We start from the raw sequence: 13,507 nt of genomic DNA on the forward strand, positions 1-13,507 counted from the left end.
TTTATATTTAAATAATATGAAAAGTTGTAGGTAGAGTGACTCATGATTTTTTTATAATTAAAAAATTCCTACAATTATATATATATAACAGTGGGTTTTATTATGCACACACAGTTTGCTCTCAAAATATATGTTTACACATACAATTGTAGAGTGATAACGTAATTACACTATAAAAAGACAGAAAAATCTTTATAGGTTACTCTAATAAATTCATAAAATTTTCACACAGAGATTACATAGAATATATATGTAGGATATATGTGCGCATCTACTTCTCATATAAAAAAAAATTATTCTTTCTCATGAGAGATTTCGTTAAAAGATATTACAGGTCACTATCGTATTTAATAAACTATGAAAGTAAGATGTTTATCTCCTAAAAATTTTACAATAAAATGACTTATTAGTAATATGCAGATAGAAATCCTAAATTCCTGCAATATTTAAAAAAAAGCGTTCTAACCAACTTGTTATGAAAATTATAATAGTACTAAAATTATACAATAGTACTAAAATTCAAAATTACATAGAGTTGGAAATAAACAGATACTCTTACTATTATATGTCTAAAGAAAATCATGAATTTGTAGGGATTGCAACCATATATGCACTTATATATATATATATATATATATATATATATATATATATATATATATGTTTGATTTAATAATAACAATCCTCGTCATCTTCATCCATAGCAAAGTCACTGCCAACTCCGGAGTCTGGTATGTAAAGAGGGCTGTGGAGCAATGAATAAAATGTATTAAGTATATAGAATTAAAAAAGAAAATCTCTTCTATATACTTACTTTATTGCTCTGCAAGTGAAAACTACGATACGTTTTAACTTTTTATTATGGAACAAGTAATTAAAGGACCATAGACATCCATCTTCCCCAAATGGATCTGATGCAAAATCTGGATTATAACTGTAAATATATTTCTTTATTATTATATATAATTTCTTATTTAATTTATATTTATGTTTTACATAATTAATCTTATGTATTCTAATGTAATTTTATATTACAGATTATAATTTTATATAATGACTCACAGAACTGCACAGTGTGTATTTCGTTTTGTTTATTCTACAAAACAATCGTCGAATGTTTACCTGTAGATATCACATTCCTTCAACGATATTTCTTCGTCGATGGCCGCCCAAAGAGCATCATGTAAATCGCGATAATGCTCATTCGCGGTGGCACTGAGATTGCTTTGTACCGCATTCTTTACACACTGTAAATTCGGCTCTTTGCTAAACTCTTCGCTTTTGGCATCCGAGAAATCGTAGTCCTGATTAAAAGTTGAATTTAACGTAGTGGTCAAGTAAAACAATGTCCTTCTATTGATAGTATCGCATAGTGCAATCGCCCCTTCTTCATCGCCAGAGACGCTACGACTATTTAAAAAAAAATTGTATCAATAATATATCAATCTGTGCCTGAATGCACTCTGTGATTTTATTGAAAGACAAACGTAATCATGAAACTGTTAGCATTGATTAAACAGAATTTTTAACAATTGGAAATTTATGACAAACACAAGTATCTTGAAAGTACCTCAAGTATCCCTGAGCTGGAGAGGTTCCCAAAAATGTTTGCGGCGGTGATAAAGCTTGCAAATCGTGCGGTGTAACTCCCTCCTCCGAGTTGAATCGTTTGTACATCTGTTTATCATTGCCTGCCATTTTGCAAGAGTAACTTTCGATCCTGCAATGATAAAATTGCATATAGACATTCAAAATTGATTCAAGATAAGAATCTTGTATCTTTATCTTGTATCGTTTATCTTACCTTGCAATTATCTTGCTATCTCCAGTCTCAATGGACAAGGCACTGTTTAAAGCTTCGAAACGTGTATTCTCCAGCAACTTCATGATGACAATAATCGTGATTACTCCAATTATGTAAACAACTGAACTCCAAGCTGGCAATTGTATTTAATTCCCTTAATCAGACCACCTGCCTTACAATGTTGACATTCCGTGATCTGAAGAGTCCTGTTGTTGCTCGCTGTCCAAGCGAATCTTGAGCGGTTTTTTTTTTTTTTTTCAGATTTTCTTATGGCGAAGCTGTTCAGTATAAGCGAAATGTCAAGAAGCTTCTTCGACTTCGAAGACTTATCAAGTCTTTGGGCATCTCTTTTATGTATATGAAGATTCCTTTCCTTTTCGAGTGTACGAGATTAATCGTCGACGTAGTGATCTTCCCGGCTTGTTTACTGTACTTGCACATTACAGATAGCTAATCAAGGATTTGGGAAAAGGTGATAGAGTTCTAGAACGGACTCTGCAAACGCGCGAGAAGGACTTGCAAAGGAATCGCAAGCGGGTCCTTGTTTTGTACACTTTGCGTTACGTGATAGAGAGAGAGAGAGAGAGACGGATATACGAAGACTGAACGAGAGCGAGTGAGAGCGAACGGAGGAGGGAATAAACGACGCGAGACAACCCACTGAGAGACAAAGGCACTCGCTTCTTTCACCGATTCTCTACGGTTCTTTATCGTCTCTCTGGCGAAGATCGCACGAAACGCGCACGCACAGAGCTACGTGACAGAACGAGGGTGTTCCGAGAGACGTAAATTCTCAGCGGGAGAAGTCGCTTCGCGCGTAGGGAAGGAGCGAGAGAGCTTTACACGTAGCGTCCGCTACTGACGAAAACAATCCATAATTACGGACATTGTTGTCACTGTTGACGTAGTATCACGGTCACTGTCGAGATCAACTTTCAAGCGCTGTAGCAATCTTAACTTTAGCCAAGCTTAACTTTAGGTGTCGTTAAATTCGTCTCGCACTCGACCTTCTTCGCGCGCGAGCCTCACCAGTTTACCAACTAATTGCGACTCGATGTCAGACGCGTAGCGTTACTGCGCACGTATACGCAACTTATGTATGTACTCATGTCACACGTATACGACGGCTGTGTGCGTGTATACATACATGTGACAGAAATAGCATCGCAGGAGCGCAAGACCTTATCGTTCTCTCTCTCTCTCTCTTTCTCGCTCGCTCGCGATGAGAAACGGTGCGGCCAATCGCGTTACGTCAGTGCACGCATGTATGAGTGACGCGTCTCGCAGCGCGAGCGCGATACCGTGACCAGTGTTTTTCTCATCCGAAAAGAGAAATATTACACGGTCTCGGCCTCGTATTTAAAATGAGACAGCTGTATACTTTGACTTTATATGGACACAAATAAAGTCGCGAAAAATGTAATTTTAACAAAGCGTTTTTTTTACATTCTTTCACTCGATGTCATAAAATGTTATTATAAATTAATTAGAGAGCCACGATATTATATTTAGATTTACACAAATATGATATAGATTAAAAATTTAGAAAGAGAAGGAGAGCGTAGATATGAAAGAATAATTAAACAAATGATAATCGACTCGAGAGCAATTCGAGATATTTTTTCAACATGTTGCTTCAGATTATTTCGAAATATTTTCATACATACGTCATATGTGTGTATATGTGTTTGTAATGTATGGTAAGGTTGTGTAGGTACGCTTAATTCAATTGCAGCGCGCGCATCAGGCTGTGTTTGGCATAAGACTAACCTCGACGCATGATGCTGAGGTAAATAACAAACGTTTGTTGTTAAAATGTCTAAACGGAATAGCGATTATGTGGTCACCGAGCATCGTGATTTACAGGTCAGTAAAAAAAAAAAAAAAGCGAGGAGCTTTCGTTAGAAATAATAGAGCGCTATTTTTATTATCACGAAAAAAGAAAATGCGAGTGTTTACGTGTCCTTTTTTGTTACTTAGGCGAACACCATGGCTGTGGATGCGACCGGCAACTATGTTTTGTTAGCCGGGTAAGTAATCGGTGTCCCACTCTCAATATTTGTGGAGCAAATAATGTCGCACGCCTCGAATTACTGCACCGTTAAAGAAATTAATTTCTCAAACTAAAAGAATTGCATTGCAAATGTTTAATACGATAAAAATTATCTATCATTATATTATATCATTTTTCATGACTATTTTATATTGTTTACTTTAGGCGCAGATATTTGGCAGTAAAACATTTGGATGAGGATGTCAATGCGGTGAAGAAATTCCAACGACAGAGTAAATATGAAGTTAGCTCTGCCGAATGGAACCCGTCTGATTTAAATTGCCACTTGTGCGCAATTTCTGTAAGATTTTATGTGTAGATTTTTTTATATAAATATATAGACAGATATTGCCAACAAAAATTATCCAACAAACATGATTATGTCTATAAAGACATCTTAATAATGTTTTAATGACATAATAGATCATTAAGACACTTTTAGATGTCATGTTTGCTGGTATATTATTCATGATATATTATTTGAGAGATATGGAAGAGATACATGTATTGTCCTATTTTATTTTAAAGAATATGTTTTTATTTTAGAGTAACACACGAATTGAAATATTGAACTTTAATGGAGCAGGAGGATATGAATTGCAGACCACACAAAGTCTGAAAGCTCATACGCGTGTAGTTAGCGATCTAAATTGGCATCCAAGAGAACCAGATATCATTGCCTCTTGCAGTATTGACACATTTATACATATCTGGGACATACGTGATCACAGAAAACCATGTTTGTCTCTGTCTGCTGTTGGTAAGATTGAAGCATAATCAAATGAAGCATAAACTTTTTGGAACAAAAAATAAGCATTTTTATATCTTCCTTACAGTAGGATCATCTCAAGTGCGTTGGAATCCATTATCATTATATACTTTAGCTACAGCACATGATGGAGATGTCAAAATATGGGATCAGCGAAAAGCAACAAGTCCTGTGCAATATATAACAGCACACTTGACCAAAGTATATTTTATTATATTTATAATTATGTGTTATACTTGTATCTCGAATAATTTTTGTGAAAAAGTATCAAAATCAAAGTGATTTTAGATACACGGTTTAGATTGGTGTCCCTTTCAACAAAATCAATTGGCAACATCGAGTCAAGATTGCACCGTCAAGATCTTCGATATTACCAATCCGCGCAGGGCCGAGAGTATCTTGACAACGAATTCTCCCGTGTGGAGAGCGAGATATACAGTAAGAACACATGTTGAACTACTCTCATTTATTGTAATTCTATATAATTTCTATATGATACTTATAATACATCAAAACATATATCATACATATGATGTATCACTTGATGAACTTTTATAGCCTTTTGGGGAAGGTTTAGTAACAATAGTGGTACCACAGTTGCGTCGTGGAGAAAACAGTCTTTTGCTATGGAACACCTCGAATCTCAGTGCGCCAATTTACACATTTGTAGGCCACACAGATGTTGTACTCGAATTTCAATGGCGACATCTGAAATTAGGTATAGTTCAAATGTGTGCTAAAAATTATTCAAAAAAAATATAAAAATATAAAATATGTACATTATTCTATTCCTATTTGTTTATAGAAAACAGCGAATTTGAACTTGTTACATGGTCCAAGGATCAGTGTCTAAGGATATTTAAAATTAATCCCTTTATAAAGAAAGTAAGAAATTATTATATATTAATAGAAAATATTGTCTATATAGTTTCGTGATTTATAAAAATTGCAGATAATAGTAACGTTTCTCTCGCCATTTTCAGTTATGCAGTAATGGTATCGAAGATGGTTTGTCAGTCTACAGTCAATATTCTGAAGAAAACAATCTAAGTATGTGTATAAGAGATTGTCAAAGCACATTGCAATATTTTTATGAAAATTGTAATGCGACGGATATCTTTCTAGGAACTCTGCAATCCGTCCAAGAATTACAGCTTAACACTTCCCAGAGTGAACCTGAGATAAATTATATAACGACTAAAGTGAACGAGCCTGTACCACAATCTGAAATGGCCAATTTTCCAGACAATTCTAAGAAAGTCTCATCTCCTACTCAACCAAAGAGTTTGCAGCAGGAGTTTTCTTTGATAAATATGAATATACCAAATATAGAGGTAATTCGGAAGATTATTTTACATAAGATAAAAATGATGAAGCGATTAACATAATTTAACTTTATTCCAGGTAAACGCCATGGACGCGACGGAAAGGAGTTGTACCATAACTGCGTGCACGAAGAATTACAATGTGATATTAAAAGTAAATTTTCCCGTGAATTATCCGTGCAGCGCGCAACCTACCTTTCAATTTTGTCCCGGCACATCGATCGACAACGCGATGATGACCAAACTGCTGAAGGTTCTCACGCAAACCGCTCAGCATCGAGTCAGGAAGAACAGATCGTGTTTGGAACCGTGTCTTCGACAGCTAATTATAAGTCTAGAACAAGTAAGCAAGTTTTGTATTTTTTGTCAAATTAACATAGTAATCGAATAAAAATATTGATCTCTTTATCATGTGTGCAGATGTGCAAGAAGGATGAAGATGAGAGCGGTCACTTGGCGTATCACATGCAGGATAACAGCAATTTTTTGAGCTCGTCCAATATCTGCGCAAATTATCAGGATTCTTATATACCATTCCCTAGAACGTCCGGCGCCAAGTTTTCCTGTGTAGGTGCGTATATTGCTCGATCTCATCTTACGATATTTAATTTGGCGTATTTTTTCGATTCTACAGGTATCCTCGTTTGTTTCGGCCGCCCCTCGTATACGAGAAGATCGTTGATGAAACCGGGAGACGCAACGCCCAGGGCACTGTCCGCCTTGGACAATAGCATGGGTAATGGCGAACCTTTTATGCATATGTACCGAAGTTCTTATGTACCAACCAATGACAATATGTCTATTAGCTCGTATTACTTCCAAGATCGGGTAAGGCATATTTGAATCGATAAAAATAAGAGTGGCATAAATAGAATTATAAAATTATGAAATGACAATATTGATACTTTATCAGTCTTAAAAATATAATGAAAAATAAATGTAATAGTATTTTTTGTTATATATTTATATACTCTATTAATTTAAAAAAGATTTTCAATTTATTTGTGCAATATTTTATTTCATATAAATTTGTATATACATATATGTGTTATTGAGTAAAATTTGACATCTCATAATAATTTGTGCCAATCTCATTTAAAGCAAATTGCGCATGATTATTTTATATATATATTAATAATTCTAACATTAGCAGAAAGATCTCCGTCGTGGATTGCATGGCACGGGTAGAATGCACGATCGATCATACTTTAAAAATTATCACCCAATGGTTATGATATACGACATATCATCGTTATTCTTCGTTAATAAGGAGCTCGCCGAGAAATACACGTGAGTGTGATGATTACATAGTGTTCGATAGTCGCGACATATTTAAAAAATCTATAAAAATATTTTATTGTTCTCTTTATAGAATCAATACAGCTGATATTCCCGCCATGTGTCAGTATAACGCAAACGTAGCTGCTACGCTGGAACGATCTGATTTAGTTCAAACTTGGTGTTTAGCTGGCCTAATCATTTCACAGCCACCTTCTAATACCGAGCACAACTCTTGCCAATCGGGCCAATCTTCTGATATCGACGCTCCGTGGCCTTTACATCCCTGGGGCCAACACTTAATTCATTCTCTGTAAGCATGTCGTTAAATATTTACATGATTACTCGTCATTGCGTGTTAAAACTATATGTGTATACATATATTTTTAAGCTATATACATAAAAAAAGAACATTAAATTCATATAATAAATTGGATATATATATTTTTTTTTTCCATTAAAATTTTATTTTAAACATCAAGACAGATATAAAAATCAAAAAATAAAGATTTTAAAAAGATTAACTTTAATTAAAAGACATTTTAATTACATTGTTGCATATATGTACATATGTTCTTTTTATAGAAATGCAATTTTAATTATCAATCGAGTAATTGTGATGTATTAATCTGCAATTGATTATTCTGTATTTTTGTTCAGAATACAACATTATGCTAACCAATCTGATGTTCAAATGGCCGGTATGCTAAGCTGCGCACTTAGCTATCGATCGGAGAACACAGATGCTGCACAAACCAAGCTGATTAGCAAATCCGTGAATGTCAGTGTAAGTATATAATTCGTGCGAAAGAGAGTAAAAAAATATTTAGTTGTGCCATGTGTTAAAAACTTTACCTAATGTGGAGCAGCACTGATATCCTGCAAAATTAATGAGAAAAATTATGTATATATGTTTAGTGATCACATCTTTGTCTTCTATTCAATAAGCGTTCCTCGTATATTTAATAAGAAGGACACCTTTTTATTAAACTTTATAACCTTTTTACAGCACATGTCTCTTTCTTCCGATGCATGAGGGAATACATGGTGTTTTGTCATTTGTATTTGTAATTTGATACACAAAAATACGACGGTACGGTATATATATTTGATTATAAACGATATTAGTGGATATATTGAAAGCATGATTCGAATAATTTAGTAATTAGTGTTTATAAAGAAAATCTTAGAAAACACGTGCAGTAAATAAAATTTTAATTTAAGGGTCTACATTATTTCATACATGTAATAAATATAAATTATACTATACCGACGTATCTTTTATGTTATCTACAATTATACATACATCATGGCTAACGATATAATATGTTACGTTTTGTTATAGAGGCTTTCCACAGGAAAATGGTGGTTAAAGGTAAGATCTCTGAATTCTGTTCTCAAAACAAAATTTTCTGGTTCTTAGGACTCTCTTATATGATATCTTACATTCACCTCTGAGCATCGGACTGGAAAGTGTCACTATGCCACACATGCAGATTTGCTCGCTGCGCCTGATTAAAATCTGGATGCAAACCTGTACACACTTGTATAGGTGTGATTGATGAGGAAAAAAAAAACAAATTAACATGTGTATCGCTTGTAGCAAATCGCAGTTGGTGGTTAAACAATGTGTGCTGTTTGCTATGATTAATTATACATATATATTTCACATAGATAAACAATCTACGAGAGCTCACATATATATTATTCATTAATGATAACCCTGATCATGGAAGATTTGTATATAAATAATAATTAACATTAATATAGATTATTTATATATAAATGAACCTGTTTTATTCGATTATTCTTTGTAGCCCGGTGGCTCGCCTTATCACACCATCCATCTAGCAGATACCACGATGGAGGGATGGAATTTTCAGAATCTTCAGAAACAACATCGGTCCAACTCGTGGTCAGAATCGCTTGATGACTTAAAAGTTATTCAAGACACGTTCGGGGATTCGGCGAAGAATATTAAGTAAGTTATATAAACATAAATTAAACATTTTTTAAACTTTGATATTTTGCGCTTATGTATGTTTCAATTTTTAATGTAACCGAATATATCTTGTTTGCAGATTGCTCGACGAGAAATATACGGCACTATACGATGGTTACAAGAAATCATATGCTGAAGCACTACACAGATGGGAGTTGTTGGATGGTCGGGCACAAGTATTAAAACATTTAAGTGCGTCCCCGTTCGATGTGCAAAAGGGCGTGGAATTGCAGAACGAGTGTCGGCTCTGCAATAAGATTAGTCAAGGTCCACAGTGCGCGAACTGCAAGGGATTGAGTTTTCAATGTATTGTGTGCCACATCACAGTCAGAGGTTCGTACCACTTCTAACAAATAATAAATATCTTTTGCGAAATATAAAATTAAGATTTCGGTCGTCCAAAAATCTAGGTGCGAGTAATTTCTGCATATTTTGCGGTCACGGTGGACATATTGAGCATTTAGCTGCGTGGTTTACTAAAGAGACGATATGTCCTACGGGATGCGGCTGTCATTGCTTGCAAGAGAATTCAATGCTATTTAAAATATAGATAACATAGGCGAAATTGTATATAATTATGATCTGTGATAGTTATTGTTATGAAAAAAAGAATACATTTTCTTTTGTTCTATGTGTTGTATCAATATGATTTTCTTTTTCCGAAAATTGCGAATTTATAATCAAGGATGAAAAGAAAGATAGTTACAATCAAATAATTAAAAATCAAGATAATCTTTAAGTATTAACAAATTACTATCGATTCGTTATCATAGAGATTACAAAAAGAGACGAATTTTAATATATATGCATTTAATCCAATATTGTATAAAATTGGATACATTGTTAATCCCCATTTTGTAAAGAATCAGTTGTATAATTATAACAAGAACAATTTACTATACGATGATTGTGTAAATCTTCTCGCTCGTGATAGATTCCGACTAATATCGGTAATGATCGGGTTTATAAGGTCCTTCCACAGATACGTCTAAATATTTGGCTTGTTCTGGTGTCAGAGTCGTCAACTTTACGCCCAGATGACCCAGATGCAATGCCGCAACTTCCTCGTCCAGTTTCTTTGGCAACATGTGTACGCCGATCGGATACTGGTCCGATTTTGTCCAGAGTTCGATCTGCGCGAGCACTTGATTTGTGAACGAATTGCTCATGACGAAGCTCGAGTGACCCATCGCGCATCCCAAGTTCACCAAACGACCCTCCGCGAGTAGTATAATGTGTCTAAGAACGATACGATTCAATTCATTATAAAAGATAAAAATTCATTCACGTTCGATTTCATAATCTTATACACACATACCTGCCGTTCTTCAAATGGTATCTATCCACTTGTGGCTTTATATTGATCTTTTCCACAGCGTTCTTCTCTAGCCAAGTGACGTCGATTTCGCAATCGAAATGCCCTATGTTGCAGACGATAGCATCATTCGGCATATTCATAAAATGTCGACCTACCACGATATCCTTACATCCTGTAGTGGTCACGTATATCTGACCTTTTGTAGACGCCTCATCCATTGTCGTTACCTGAGAATTACGAGAATGTGATAATAATACTTGATTGATGATTTTGAAAATTGCGTGAATGGAGGAAAATTGATGTTTATAAATCTATTTAAACTCGCAATAGCTCAAATTGAAGTAGAAATGTTCAATTTTACATTCACATTTAATTTTGAAATTTATTAATTTGTAATAGAGGGACGCACAATAAATGATCGAAACACGGGTTTGATATAATTTTACAATCGGAATCTTTCTTACTTCGTATCCTTCCATAGCTGCTTGAAGCGCGTTGATTGGATCAATTTCCGTGATAATAACGCGACCTCCGAAAGCTCTGAGACTCTGTGCGCATCCTTTGCCGACATCTCCGTATCCCGCCACCACGCATACTTTGCCGGCGATCATAATGTCGGTCGCTCTCTTGATACCGTCTATCAATGATTCTCTACATCCGTACAAGTTGTCGAATTTGCTCTATCAAAAATATAAAATTATTTAGTTAATAATAGAGTTAATTTTGTTGTGTCATTGTTTGTGTATATTATTTATTTTAATTATTTTTATTAATTCAGTAAAAATTTAGATTTTTAAAAAATATCATCTTCTGATATAACAATTTAACGTAAATGTTTACTTTATCATTATATTAGAATTTCTTCAAATGAAAATATACTCATACTTTTTATCGTAATTTCTTGTCTTTACACATAGCACATTATCTCAACTGATACGAGTATGGTGACTATTTGAATCTAATTATATATTGTTAGAACTAATCACATTCATAAACTTGCTTATTCATAATCACAAACCTTCGTAACAGAATCATTAACGTTAATCGCCGGCACTTTGAGCGTGCCCTCCTTCATCATACGGTAAAGATTGTGCACTCCAGTGGTGGTCTCCTCGGATATACCACGACATTCCTCGAGATACTGTGGGTACTTGGTATGTACGAGGTTGGTCAGATCGCCACCGTCATCAAGAATCAAATTGAGTGGCTTACCGTCTCGGAAAACGAGAGTCTGCTCTATGCACCAGATGTACTCTTCGTCGGTTTCACCTTTCCAAGCGTACACTGGTACTCCGGTTTTCGCTATAGCAGCCGCTGCATGATTCTGGGTGCTGAATATATTGCAGGACGACCATTGCACCTATGATACAAGAATAATTTTGTTGAACTTTAATTTCTAAATATTAGATTATTAGAAATTTAATTTTTCAGTAGCTGTATTTCTAGATATGTGACCAACTTTTATTTTAGGAAAATGTATTCAGTTTCTTCCTTGTATAAATAAAAGCTGTGATTTATTCTTGTGAATAGATAAGCTTAAAAATATTTAAATAATTATAACATTATTGAAGCCTTTTGTACATATTCTCAAGTTGAGACGTACAAAAGACTTTTTGAAATGCAGAATCTTTTTTCATTCTAATATCTATTTTATATTATCCTTTACTGTTAAGTGATGCAAGAAAAAGGTTATCTATTCTGTTATCAATTCTATTATACTTTTAAAAACATGAAAATTAGTCATTGATGACATTATATCTTTATCTGCTCTTTAAGAATATATAAATATTGGAATAATTATCAGAAATTTCATTTATCGTTAATTATAATTAGACATTATATCAAGAATTATCATGTATGCCAATTAATTTATTATAATGTTCCCTTAAAATAAAAGTACATCTTTTCAATGTTTACCTCTGCACCAAGTTCTACTAGAGTTTCGATCAGCACTGCAGTTTGTACAGTCATGTGAAGGCAGCCAGCAATCCGTGCACCCTTAAGTACCTTTGATGGCCCATATTTTTTCCTAATGGCCATGAGTCCTGGCATCTCGTTTTCGGCCAAGGTGATCTCCTTGCGACCCCATTCCGCCAAGGAAAGATCGGCTATTGATAATTGAAAGATTTATTTCAAGCAAGTCGAGAAGTTTATTGATAAAATATTAGAATAGCATAGAAAATATACATAATCATTACATGTATAATTATATATACATACATAATTATGTATCATTATACATACATAATTATATATCATTACAATTATGTGATAATACAGATAATCACACACTTCTACAGAAAAGTTATTAGAAGAAAAAATTATTAGAAAATAGAGATTCATTAAAAATATAGCATTCTAAAATATACAGAGCAGTGTGTATAAAGAATTGAACTAATTATTTTACCATTAATCATATATAATACCATCAATAAACTAATCTTATTGTTATTTTAACAATTTTTTGTAATTATATAAAAATTATCATACTACTCTGTTAGAAATTTTCGGCGATAGCGACAAAAACATCGGACAAAAATAACGCACTCCAAGTAAACCGAAGATTCAAATATTTTGCATATTTTTGCGCGAATTTAATCACGCAATAATACGCACCGAACGCGACATCTCGCTCGCAGTCTCGAAAAGGCGAGTACTTCACGTTGTTTCGCGAACACGTGTTCGTTTCGCGTTCATTGTCGCTCTTGAAACTTTCGCGTCGTTCGTTCGTTCACTTATCATCGCTTACCGACTTTGTACGCGGGTTTGTTGGACATGGTGCTTCGATGCAATACGTTCGATTCGGCGGCTGCGGGACGAGTGAGAGAGGAGAGCACGAGTCCGATAACCTATCGCTCGGAATGCCGGCGATAAAGCGCGCCGACCACGTGATCGATTCGAGTCGCCGGCGCGGTCACGTGACCGGGTGATTCCGCGTCTCGCCGCGGCGGCGCGCGA

General features: G+C 34.6%; 3 protein-coding genes across 8 annotated transcripts; 1 reads left to right on the forward strand and 2 right to left on the reverse strand.

Moving 5' to 3' along the window:
* Nucleotides 1-74: 74 nt before the first annotated feature.
* Maf1 (repressor of RNA polymerase III transcription Maf1) lies at nucleotides 75-2,908 on the reverse strand. The gene is made up of 5 exons (XM_083089156.1): nucleotides 1,805-2,908; nucleotides 1,571-1,720; nucleotides 1,123-1,410; nucleotides 815-934; nucleotides 75-745 (listed from the first exon to the last, which is right to left on the reverse strand). Exons 1-5 carry the CDS (start codon nucleotides 1,885-1,887, stop codon nucleotides 670-672), a joined length of 717 nt encoding a protein of 238 aa, XP_082945282.1. The 5' UTR covers nucleotides 1,888-2,908; the 3' UTR covers nucleotides 75-669.
* Nucleotides 982-9,862, forward strand: Wdr59 (WD repeat domain 59). 6 transcript variants are annotated; one of them, XM_083089143.1, is made up of 21 exons: nucleotides 992-3,223; nucleotides 3,540-3,670; nucleotides 3,785-3,834; nucleotides 4,023-4,158; nucleotides 4,404-4,617; nucleotides 4,694-4,827; nucleotides 4,915-5,064; nucleotides 5,185-5,344; nucleotides 5,432-5,511; nucleotides 5,610-5,676; nucleotides 5,752-5,960; nucleotides 6,031-6,294; nucleotides 6,372-6,522; nucleotides 6,586-6,779; nucleotides 7,102-7,241; nucleotides 7,324-7,542; nucleotides 7,890-8,016; nucleotides 8,575-8,604; nucleotides 9,047-9,210; nucleotides 9,311-9,564; nucleotides 9,642-9,862. In XM_083089143.1, the coding sequence occupies exons 2-21, from the start codon at nucleotides 3,620-3,622 to the stop codon at nucleotides 9,779-9,781; spliced, it is 2,934 nt and encodes a 977-aa protein (XP_082945269.1). In that variant the 5' UTR covers nucleotides 992-3,223; nucleotides 3,540-3,619; the 3' UTR covers nucleotides 9,782-9,862. The 6 variants fall into 6 exon arrangements, 5 of the variants coding, with proteins under 5 accessions (XP_082945273.1, XP_082945269.1, XP_082945268.1 ...); XM_083089142.1 differs by having other exon boundaries at nucleotides 992-3,670; XM_083089144.1 differs by having other exon boundaries at nucleotides 993-3,670; nucleotides 7,105-7,241.
* Nucleotides 9,863-10,024: 162 nt separating this feature from the next.
* Nucleotides 10,025-13,457, reverse strand: Ahcy (adenosylhomocysteinase). The gene is made up of 6 exons (XM_083089148.1): nucleotides 13,299-13,457; nucleotides 12,467-12,657; nucleotides 11,568-11,909; nucleotides 11,014-11,229; nucleotides 10,550-10,776; nucleotides 10,025-10,470 (listed from the first exon to the last, which is right to left on the reverse strand). Exons 1-6 carry the CDS (start codon nucleotides 13,324-13,326, stop codon nucleotides 10,173-10,175), a joined length of 1,302 nt encoding a protein of 433 aa, XP_082945274.1. The 5' UTR covers nucleotides 13,327-13,457; the 3' UTR covers nucleotides 10,025-10,172.
* Nucleotides 13,458-13,507: the final 50 nt, after the last annotated feature.

Source organism: Camponotus vicinus, unplaced genomic scaffold (assembly GCF_025532165.1).
Source record: "Camponotus vicinus isolate PSW18456_S1 unplaced genomic scaffold, iyCamVici1.0 SCAF_14, whole genome shotgun sequence".
Taxonomy (NCBI): Eukaryota; Metazoa; Arthropoda; class Insecta; order Hymenoptera; family Formicidae; genus Camponotus; species Camponotus vicinus.